Source organism: Mustelus asterias, chromosome 6 (assembly GCF_964213995.1).
Source record: "Mustelus asterias chromosome 6, sMusAst1.hap1.1, whole genome shotgun sequence".
Classification (NCBI taxonomy): Eukaryota; Metazoa; Chordata; class Chondrichthyes; order Carcharhiniformes; family Triakidae; genus Mustelus; species Mustelus asterias.
In genome coordinates this window covers 137574195-137586548 of record NC_135806.1, presented here as the reverse complement: position 1 = coordinate 137586548, position 12354 = coordinate 137574195, and the positions used below count along the sequence as shown (strand labels likewise).

The window sequence follows — 12354 nt, the reverse complement described above, 5'->3', positions numbered from 1 at the left end:
ATTCAGGCTGAATGGCACCATTCAATTTTTCCACCATCTTGAAGCAATTGTGGAAATGCAATTGCATCTCTTTCTGCAATGTACAACATCATTCTCCAGGGAAGTTTTTCAACGTAAAGTAAATACTAATATCTTTCAAAGTTGTATTGAAGCACCTCAATTGTGCACAGACAACCCAACGGTGATACTATTCCTTTCACATGTTAGTTTTTCCCTCTCTCTTCCGTAGCATATTTACATATAAATTAGGCATCCTCTTGTCCTTTGCCAAAATGATTATTGATCTGTCAACCCTGATGGTCAATAGCATCAGGGATTTGGACTGTGGGGAGCTTCACAGTCTAGCCACATTCTACCCATGTCCAAATATGTTCATTTCCATCTGAATAACAATCAGAAGTGGTAACACTGACTTGATTGATTTTCCCCTTCACCCTATTTCAACCCTAATGCTGCACTGGCTCTGATTAGCTAAGTCAACAAAGAGCAGTGATGCCATAGTCAGAATATGCTACAGGGGGAATGGAAGTCAAGTTTTGGGGCAAGATAATGTTTTGTTGAATAAAACTGAGCACAATTTTAATAAAGTACACAGACTCATGAAGTAATTAAATAAAATCATTCTCATCTATTCACAAAGGTTGTTCATTTCTACAAGTCCTGGTTCCAACCCAGAGAAAGGATTGTATTGCATAAGGAATTCTTCAAAGTCGGGAAAGGTAGCAGTTTAATAATTTGTACAAGTGTATGACTTTGCTCCATTACTAATAAGTAATCAGTCCGTTGTAAAACATATCCTACTTTTTCCTCTCTTGCAAAAGGTTTTAGTCGTATGGGATGATTCAGAGAAGAAAGTGAGGAACTACAGAATTTTTGAAAAGGTCAGTAAACTTTGTTTAAATAATGGGTGGTAACCCACATTTGCTGCTTTAATTCTGAATTCCTTTTTTAAGAGTATAACCCTCCGTTCAGTGGAAAACCTTTCCAGAACATTAATGTCCAGTACACTAGACACTAGGTCCATGTGACTAATTAGAATTTCAGATATGGTTAGTTGTATTTTAATAAGTATATAAAAATGAGCAGTAAGCCATCATGGAAAATATAAGCAGTAGCGGGAGGAGGCCCTCAAGTGGCTATTAATTGGCCACTGAAGGGCCTCGGCTGGCCAAAGAGAAGGCCTGACACCACTCTGCCGTTTGTAAAATTCCAGTGACGCCACCTGATTTTATGTCCGCACGCCTGCCCCCCGGTGGGTATACAATTCTAATTATGAAGTCTTTATGACACAGATGGAGGCCATTCCAACCTTCAAATCCATGCTGGCTATCTGTAGAACAATTCAGTCAGTCCCATTCCTCCACCTTATCCCAGTAGCCTCCTGAGGACATGTATCAACTGACTCAAAAGCAGCTTCTTCCTTGCTGCCAACAAACATTTGAATGGACCTACCTCGCATTAAGTTGATCTTTCTCTACACCCTAGCTATGACTGTAACACTACATTCTGCACTCTCTCCTTTCCTTCTCTATGAATGGTATGTTTTGGGCCTGATTTTATCAAACCTTCGCGCCCATTTTCGGGCATGAAATCGCGGTAAAGTTGGGCGTCGGGCCTATACCACGATCTGCACCCGATTCCGAGCAGATCGCGGCTTTACCGACACCCGATTCGGGCGCGGGTCCGGCCCGTGCTCAAATCGGGCGGCCCGACGATTTAAATGAACGGCGCGCCCAACTCTACCGCCAAATCCCACTTTACCGTCTTCTGGTCCGATCCACATCCGCGCTGTAAGCAACCAGCAAAATAAAAGTCTGAAGTCGTCGCTGCAGCTTCCGAAGAGCGGGGTCAGAGCCTCCAACGGCTCTCTGACCCAGGACATCCTCTGGTTGGGGTGGGGGGTCGAGGGGGGGGAGGTGCGGTGGGAGGAGGAGGGGGACGGGACCCAGATCATCCTCTGGTCGGTGGGGGGAGGAGGGGGGCACGGGTGGGAGGAGGAGAGGGGGGGCAGGAGGAGATGGGGGGGGGGCTGGACCCAGATCATCCTCTGGTCGGTGGGGGGGTCCACTGCCAGTCTGCAGCCGATCCCTCCTCCCGGAGTGGACGTGCGGCCATGCCATCCCACAAAACCTTCAGGATGAAGCAATTCCTCGCTAAGAGGATGAAGCAGAACCGGCCGATTCCACATTGGTCCGCATGAAAACCGGTTACAAGATCAGTACAAGTCCAAGAGGAGACACTGGAGAAGGACCAAGCTGGGCCTGTAAAGGGATACACCATCACTGGTACACTACCAGCCACAGCCATCACTCCCGCTCTCTCGCTCCTGCAGGGAAGAGTAATCTGTGGCTGGTAGTGTACCTCTTGAAGTTGTACTGATCTTGTAGCCGGTTTTCATGCGGATCCACTGTGGAATCGGCCGGTTCTGCTTCATCTTCTTTGCGAGGAATCGCTTCATCCTGAAGGTTTTGTGGGATGACATGGCTGCACGTCCACTCCGGGAGGAGGCATCGGCTGCAGACTGGCAGCGGACCCCCCCCCCCCCCCACCCCCCCCCCCCCCCAACCAGAGGATGATCTGGGTCCCGCCCCCCCCGACCAGAGGATGATCTGGGTCCCACCCTCCCTCCCCCCGACCGGAGGATGAACGTCAGAGAGCCGCGCTCTCCGCTTTCTGCTTTATTTTTCTTACGCGCCTGGGCGCTCTGTCAGATTTTTTTCGAACTGCGCATGCGCAATTCAGAGCTCCAATCGGTCCGCCAGCGCTAAGCCCCACCCACGGCATGAATCGGGCCAGAGCCGGCAAAACGCGTATGGGCGCGCTGGAAAGAGGATTCCAGGCGCAGATCTATTTGATGCCCAGATTCGGCACTTAGACTCAAAATGGTAAAATCAGGCCCTTTGTCTGTATAGCATGCAAGAAACAATACTTTTCACTGTATACTAATACATGTGACAATAATAAATCAATTTGGATTGACAAAATCTACTGCATTCTCTTCATTAACCTTCGCTGTTACTTAATCAAAAATTCAATTAGGTTAGCCTTTTACAAATCTGTGATGGTTCCATTTAATTAACTCAAACCTCTCCAAGTATTGTCATTTTTCCCCCTGAATATTGTTTCTAAAATCTTAATCACCACAAATGTTGAACTTACTGACCAATAGTTAGTAGGAGTGTCCTTACACTATTCCTTGAATAAGACTTGAAATTGTGCCATTTTCCAATCACCTGGCACCTCTCCCATATCAAGGGAAGAATGGAAGATTATGGGAAGCCCTTCCGCTGTCTCCATCCCACTTCCCTTGGTAAACTCGGATGCAAGCCACCCAAACTAGGTGACTGTGCCACTGTACTTGGCCTGGTTTTCACTTGAAGAATTCAACTAATATGTTACATCATATATCCCCATCTTGCTTGTCATCCATGGTGCCCCTACCTTTCCCTCTTGCCGGAATGTACCTGAAACATTTCTTCCTTAAAGCTCATTTAAAGAATTGAGATTGTGGCCCTGGGCAAAAGCTTAGTAATTATAATCTGCCATAAATCTAATCCACGTTTAAAACTCACCACTCCTATTCTCTCCAATTCATGACTTGTATTCAGAGATTTCAGGCAATGCCATCCGACGAGTATCCCTTCCTAACGCACTGTGGATGTACCTACACCACATGGACTGCAGCTATTAAGAAGGTAGCTCACCACCACCTTCTCAAGGGCAATTACGGATGGGCTTAGCCAGTGATGCCCACATCCCATGAAAGAGAGTTGCATTTGAATTCAATGTTAATTATTTATCAATTTTACAGTATTTGTATTCCTGATAGCAGTAGAAAAGGTAAGAGAGTATTGTTCTAAATTACATTTTTGCTTTTCTTTTAGGAATCCAAGTTCTATCTAGAATCTGAGATAAAGTTCACATGCCTTGCAAGCATGGTCGAGTTTTACCATAAGCACACACTCCCAATCCATGACTGTCTACATCTTAGGGTGCCTTATGGCTATAAGAGCCCACTTTGATATTGACCCATCTATATGCCACCTCTTTGGACTTGAAACAAACTGAAATGGCCAACAAGACAATTTACGGCACATTCAAAGTTTGAAGATGATTCAAGCAATACTGTTTTAGAAGAAGGCAGAAACAGTGAAGAAACAGAACTGTAGTGCATTGCATGAATCATTATGCCAGGAGAATCTGAAAAGCTGTGAAATCTCACTTTATCAAAACAAAGCAGCTGTAATGCCTTACACTCTCATTTCTGTGTCACACAGAAAAGATACTGGTAATTATCTGAACTGTGACGTTTACTTCCCTTTCGTGTTTGTGAAGCACTTTCAGCTCAGCATCCTGATCACTCAACCAAGATGGAAAGAACTGCAAGGGGAATCATGGGTGCCACCTGGGCTCTTCTAACTCTGGGCTTGAGGTGGATGTTGGCAATACATGTAGTATTAAATACAGTTTGATTCATGTTTTGAGCATTGATCTACTGTATAGAATTGTAATCCTGTATTACGTCTCCTTAAACATTACTTCAACATCATTAGGATTTTTTTCTGAGAAATCCAGGATGGAGTGAAAAGGTTTTGAGAATCTTAAAACATTCTTTAGTTTGTACATTGTTAAATGACGAGCAAGTAGGCTACTGAAACCAGCACCACTGCCAGGTCTTTGCAGATTTCCTCCCTTTCCATCTACCTCTTCTCAGCTTTTCAGCTTATATTCCTATTTGTTTTTTTCAAATGTACACATCCATAAGAACATAAGAAATAGGAGCAGGAACAGACCATTTAGCTCCTTAAGCCTGCTCTGCCATTAAATAAGATTACAGCTGTTTGTGGTTGTTTATCTGTCTACTTCCTATAACCATAGACTCCATGGTCTATCAAAAAGCTGTCTAATTCAGCCTTGAATATATTCAACCACCCAGCCTCCACTGCCATCAGGAGTAGAGAATTCCAAATCTTAATGGCCCTCAGGGAAAAAATTTCTCCTCATCTCCATCTTAAATTATTTTAAAACTGTGCCCTCTAGTTCTAGATTTTTCCATGAAGATTTTCCCTCTCACCATCCACCCTGTCAAGCCCCCTCAGAATCTTATATGTATAGGCCTAACCTTGTTAACCTTCCTGCATAGGACGACCCCTTCATCCCAGGAATCAACCTAATGAACCTTTCCTGCCACCACTGTAAGTATATCCCTCCTTAAATAAGGACACCAAAACTGTATTTTTTTCTAATATAATAAAAGCAAATTACTGCGGATGCTGGAATCTGAAACCAAAGGAGAAAATGATGGAAAATCTCAGCAGCTTTAACAAAGGTTATCTGGATTTGAAAAGTCAGCTCTTTTCTCTCAATACAGATGCTGCCAGACCTGCTGAGATTTTCCAACATTTTCTCTTTTGTTTTTTTAAAATTCATTTGTGGGACATGGGCATCGCTGGCTGGCCAACTGGATTTCCTATCCAGTATGTATGTGGTACATTAGCTGTGGTCTCACCAATGCCTTTTACCACTGTAACAAGATGTTCCTACTTTCATTCCCTTTGCAATAAAGTTGACAATATTCAGACTTCAGCTGATAAACAACAAGTTAGATTTGCACCACACAAATGCCAAGCAATGGCCATCTCCAACAAGAAAGTAACCAACCATTGCCCCATGATAATGACATTACCATAACTGAATCCCCGACCATTATCATTCTGGGGATTACCATTGATCAGAAACTGGACTGGACCAGCCATTTAAATACTGTGGCTACAAGAGGGGTTCAAGCTGTCTTCATCCAAGAAGCACACATGCAATTTCCAGCAGAGACTAAATAGACTTTCTACTTCCTAATCTAGGGACACTGAGACCAATTTTAGTAGCTCATGTAATACTATAAGACCATAAGACCATAAGACATAGGAGCGGAAGTAAGGCCATTCGGCCCATCGAGTCCACTCCACCATTCAATCATGGTTGATTTCAACTCCATTTACCCGCTCTCTCCCCATAGCCCTTAATTCCTCGAGAAATCAAGAATTTATCAATTTCTGTCTTGAAGACGCTCAACGTCTCGGCCTCCACAGCCCTCTGTGGCAATGAATTCCACAGACCCACCACTCTCTGGCTGAAGAAATTTCTCCTCATCTCTGTTCTAAAGTGACTCCCTTTTATTCTAAGGCTGTGCCCCCGCGTCCTAGTCTCCCCTGTTAATGGAAACAACTTCCCTACGTCCATCCTATCTAAGCCGTTCATTATCTTGTAAGTTTCTATCAGATCTCCCCTCAACCTCCTAAACTCCAATGAATATAATCCCACGATCCTCAGACGTTCATCGTATGTCAGGCCTACCATTCCTGGGATCATCCGTGTGAATCTCCGCTGGACCCGCTCCAGTGCCAGTATGTCCTTCCTGAGGTGTGGGGCCCAAAATTGCTCACATACTCCAACTGAAATCAACATGGAGAAGGGGCCAAACTTGGAACCCATCTACAAGTTCAGTTCTCCATGAATTAACTAGCTGAGTCATTGTATCGTCCTATGATATTGCCTAATTCATCTTGGGTTTAAAATAAATAGTGGTCCTAAAATGTATACTGTGTGATAGTAACGTACAAAATATAATGCATTTTACTGAAATTTCTCATTATTTTAGTTACAACTTTGGAGAGAGGAATTTCAGATTGTTTAACATTTGTTAAACAATATCACAAAACGTACATGGAAATATGAATAAGCCATTTAGCTCTTCATGCCTATTCCACCATTCAGTGAGATAAGAACATGATAGGAGCAGGCCATTTGACCCTCAAGTCTGCTCCAACAGTCATAGCTGATCTGATGTGGCCTTAACTCAACTTTCCTGTCTGTCCCCCATAACACTTAACTCCCTTGTTAATCAAAAATTTGTCTAACTCAGCCTTGAATATGTTCAATGATTCAACTTCCACTGCTCATTGGGGAAACTAATGTCATTCTGAGAGAAAAAAATCCTCCTTTAACAGCATATCCTGTTAAACCTGCTCAGCACCTTATATGCTTCAATAAAATCATCTCTCATTCTTCTAAACTCCATTGAGTATAAGCCCAACCTGTTCAACCTTTTCTCATAAAACAAACCCCTCATCCAGAGATCATGGCTAATCTGCAACCGAATTCCATTTACTGAACTTTGCTCCCCATCCCTTTAAACTTATCTGTATCACTCCTCACCAGAGCAGATGGTTATCAAAATCTTAGATTTAAACTGTATAACTGGCCTAGCATCAAATGCCGTTTGTGGAAAAGAGTTCCAAACTCCTATTGTTTTTTTGTGTGTATTTCACGCCTGAAAATCTGGCTCTAATTTTTAGATTCTATCCCTTAATCTTTGTCTACCCAACCAATGGAAATAGTTTCCTTCTATTTACCCTATCTGTTCCACGTAATATAAATTTTGGAGTTGAGAATTGGCATCGAACTGATGGTTAAACTAGTGGTGGTGATAGGGGAGGATCTAGAGGAAAGATTTTTTTTAATGGTGCAAAGCTTTTGCAGTTTTTAATGATGTTAGCATTGTTCCATTTTACTCATTCACACAGTGTTCAAATTTCTGAAAACCAGACAGCTAATTTAATGTTCTAATAGACATATATTGTTTTAATTGAAATTGAAATTCACACACACCCAATGAAAGTATCAACCTGCTTATTATTGCACAGTCATAATCAATTCAGGAGCATTCAGCAGAGGTCATAGTAGCACAATTGAACATAAAATTCGATTTTATTAACAGTGATTAGGTTTCGTTTTCTGGTCATTGGCATTGTCCTGTGGATAACAATACTTCAGAAGACCATGTCACACCTATAGTTAAAAATAGAAAACATTGCAAATAGACAGCAGGTCAGCTGGCATATCATAGAACATAGAAAAACTACAGCACAATACAGGCCCTTCAGCCCACAAAGTTGTGCTGAACATGTCCCTACCTTAGCGATTACTAGGCTTACCTATAACCCTCTATCTTACTAAGTTCCATGTACTTATCTAAAAGTCTCTTAAAAGACCCTATCGAATCCGCCTCCACCACCGTTGCTGGCAGCCCATTCCACGCACCCACCACCCTCTGAGTGAAAAACTTACCCCTGACATCTCCTCTGTACCTACTCCCCAGCACCTTAAACCTGTGTCCTCTTGTGGCAACCATTTCAGCCCGAGGAAAAAGCCTCTGACTGTCCACTTGATCAATACCTCTCAAGATCTTATACACCTCTATCAGGTCACCCCTCATCCTTCGTCTCTCCAAGGAGAAAAGGCCGAGCTCACTCAACCTATCCTCATAAGGCAGGTCCTCAACCCAGGCAACATCCTTGTAAATCTCCTCTGCACCCTTTCTATGGCTTCCGTACATTTCCCTGAGAAAACCTCTTTCCAATTTAAGCCTCCAATTTCCTGCCTGATAGCCTCATAATTCCCCTTACTCCACTTAAACACTTTTCTAACTTGTCTGATCCTATCTCTCTCTCCAATGCTATTGTAAAGGAGATAGAATTATGATTACTATCTCCAAAATGCTCTCCCACTGAGAGATCTGACACCTGACCAGGTTCATTTCCCAATGCCAAATCAAGTACAGCCTCTCCTCTTGTAGGCTTATCTACATACTATGTCAAGAAACCCTCCTGAACACACCTAACAAACTCCTCCCCATCTACACCCCTTACTCTAGGGAGATTCCAATCAATATTTGGGAAATTAAAATCCCACATCACGACAATTCTGTTATTATTACACCTTCCCAGGATCTGTTTCCCTATCTGCACCTCAACATCCGTGTTACTATTGGGCGGCCTATAGAAAACACCCAGTAAAGTTATTGACCCCTTCCTGTTCCTAACCTCCATCCACCGAGACTCCGTAGACAATCCCTCCATGGTGTCCATCTTTTCTGCAGCCATGACATGATCTCTGATCAACAGTGCCACTCCCCCACCTCTTTTGACTCCCTCCCTGCCGCTTCTGAAACATCTGAAACCCGGCACTTGAAGTAACCAGTCCTGTCCCTGAGTCATCCAAGTCTCTGTAATGGCCACCACATCATATTTCCAAGTAGTGATCCACGCTCTAAGCTCATCCACTTTGTTCACACCACTCCTTGCGTTAAAATAGACACATCTCAAAACTTCGGTCTGAGCGCTCCCCTTCTCTATCACCTGCCTATCCTCCCTCTCACACTGTCGACAAGCTTTCGCTATTTGTGAGCTAACCTCCTCTCTCCCAGTCACTTCAATTTGATTCCCACCCCCCAACCATACTAGTTTAAACTCTCCCCAGTAGTCTTAGCAAACCTCCCCGCCAGGATGTTGGTCCCCCTGGGATTCAAGTGCACCCCGTCCTTATTGTACAGGTCACACTTGCCCCAAAAGAGGTCCCAATGATCCAGAAAAACCTGAATCCCTGCCCCCTGCTCCAATCCCTCAGCCACGCATTTATCCTCCACCTCATTCCATTCCTACTCTCACTGTCGCGTGGCACAGGTAGCAATCCCGAGATTACTACCTTTGCAGTCAAAAAGAGAAAAGACAGGCTCTTATTTCAAGTCAAAGCTGTGACAGATAGGTTGAAGGGCCCAAACCTGTGACGTTAGCCTATCTTTTTCCTTTGTGGATGCTGATGATATTGCTCATTTTCATGAATTTGTGTGTTTAGTTGATACTTCCTGTCCACAGTTTCCCTTTTTACAATACCAGAGCAAATGAGGGGGCTGAAGAAAGGGAATAGGATATGTGGTGTATTTTTTGAGAAGTTTTTAAAATATAGCACAAGACTGGGTTTTAGTAGTATTAAAAGTTTTAACGATATTACATTTATTTAAAAGTGAACTACATTGTGGATCGATTTATATGTAAATAACTACCATTTATAGATATTGAAAATTATTTAGCAAATGTACATAGGGCTTTTTTATATGAATAAACTATTTTTGAGATCTGTTTGTATGAAAACATTTCATCATTCCAGTTGCCAATGATTTGTGTTATTTGATTTATGTGTAATTATTTTCCTCTCTTTGAATTTATATGAGTCTGTTTCAATTGCAACGAATATCACAGACTCAGCTAATCCTATCATCATCTGGCATGCACACTTCCAGTAGGTAAGTAGACAAAAGCTGGAACCCTGTTTTCTTTTTTCCTCCCTCATCCAGGACCCATTCACTGCTGAGCACAAGCTAGGATTGGACCTGAGACCTTGTTGATCTGCACGGCTTGGATACTCAAAGGCTTAGCCACTAGAACCATTTCTTTTTAACAAATGCCAATAGCATCTATCATGTGAAACTATCTTCATGAAACTGCTGTGCTGGAGATAATAGGTTTGCCATTGTAAGCAGGGTAGAAATTATAAGCAAGCTTTGGAATTGCAACTTTTGTGTTAATTTTCTAAAGGCAGCAAAGGGGATGGTTGTTACAATTGCACTGTTGGACCCAGGCTTTAATACATTTTTGCCCTCATGGAGCCTAGTCTTCAACAAAGCAGGGTTCAAGCCATAGTTTTATGTGGCATTAGAGTTTTGTGAAACAAAAATCTTTGCATCTCCTCACAGTTTGCTGCTGGATCAGAAACCCTCTTGCAACTAGCAATAATCTTTTGTTAGAACAGCAGAATATTGCCATTGGAGAACTTAATGGGCTTCCTGCCAATATTGGAAAATGCAGTGAATAAAAACAAGAAATGTTGAAAATGCGCAATGAGTTAGCAAGCATTGGGCAGAGAAAGGGGCCAGCATTTGAGAAAGGTTAAAGTTTGGGTGAGACCATTCATCAGAAATGTTGATGTGTCTTTTCAGATATTGACTGACTCAATGTCAAAACTTTCTATTTTTATTTTTGATTTCTAGCATTTTACAATTTTTCTTTTTCTTTCACATTCAAATTGCAATGTACTGTGTTAGTGATGCTTGTGTCAATATTTTTGCCTAACGTTCTCATCCCACTATTTTAACATGGGTGTAAATCTACAGCTTAACGTTCTTTGTTTAAAATAGAAGAGAGCAGACTGTTTGTTCCATAACTGATGTCAGTGGTTGTATGAGCATGTCTATTCTTTAGCCAGTGGAAGAGTTATCAATGCAAATGTCTTCTATTCGACAGAAAGTTGAGACCAACTTAACACTGGAAAATCGAGCACAGAAGAATGCGCAAAAAGCTAAACAAGAATGATTACAATCATGTCAATTAAATGTAAACAAAAATAACCCGTTGATTTGGAATTTTAAGTTCCTTGGTTTACAGTGTTGCACTTCTTGTGCAAATGTTATTGGTTTTACGTTTAAATTGAAGAGAATTTTAGAACATAATTTGCATTCATAGGGGTTCACAGAGGAAGACAGGAAATTAAGCCAATTAAGACTCCAATCAAACATAGAAAATAGGAGCAGGAGTAGGCCATTCAGCCCTTTGAGCGTGTCCCACCAGTCATTATGATCATGGCTGATCATCCAACTCAATAGCCTGATTCCACATTCTCCCCCATATCCTTTGATCCCCTTCGCCCCAGGAGCTTTATTTAACTCCTTTTTGTAAATATACAATGTTTTGGCCTTAACTGCTTTCTGTGGTAGGGAATTCCACAGGCTTACCACTCTCTGGGTGAAAACATGTCTCCTCATCTCAGTGTTAAAAGGTTTACCCCTTATCCTTAGACCATGACCTCTGGTTCTGGACTCCCCCGCCATCAGGAACATCCTTCCTGCATATACCCTGTCTAGTCCTGTTAGAATTTTATAGGTTTCTATGAGATCCCCCCTTATTCTTCTGAACCCCAGGGAATATAATCTTAACTGACTCAATCTCTTATACTTTAATCCCATCATCCCAGGAATCAATCTGGTGAACCTTGTCTGCACTCCCTCTAAAGCAAGAACATCTTTCCTCAGATAAGAAGACCAAAACTGCACTCAGCAAGACCCTGTGCAGCAAGACATACCTGCTCCTGTACTCAAATCCTCTTACTACGAAGGCAACATACAATTTACCTGCTGCATCTACATGCTTACCTTCAGTGACTGGCGTATGAGGACAACCAGGTCTCATTGCACATTCCCCACTCAATTTATAGCCATTCAGATAATAATCTGCCTTCTTGTTTTTGCTACCAATGTGGATAACCAGACATTTATCCACACTATACTGCATCTGCCATGCATTTGCCCACTCACTCAGCTTGTCCAAATCATATGGAAGCATCTCTGCATCCTCCTCACAGCTCACCCACCCAGCTTTGTGCCATCTGCAAATTTGGAAATATTGCATTTAGTTCCCTCATCTAAATCATTTATATTGTGAATAGCTGGGATCCCAGCACTGATCC

At 42.4% G+C, this 12354-nt stretch overlaps 1 protein-coding gene across 1 annotated transcript in view; it reads left to right on the top strand.

Annotated features, from left to right (window-relative positions):
* sh3bp2 (SH3-domain binding protein 2) overlaps positions 1–4150 on the top strand; it is a 156083-nt gene extending 151933 nt beyond the window's left edge. The window contains exons 11-13 of the mRNA XM_078215191.1: positions 641–719; positions 822–881; positions 3885–4150. Of these exons, the coding sequence (XP_078071317.1) occupies positions 641–719; positions 822–881; positions 3885–4022 (277 nt within the window). The 3' untranslated portion in view covers positions 4023–4150. The remainder of the gene's footprint in view (positions 1–640; positions 720–821; positions 882–3884) is intronic.
* Positions 4151–12354: the final 8204 nt, after the last annotated feature.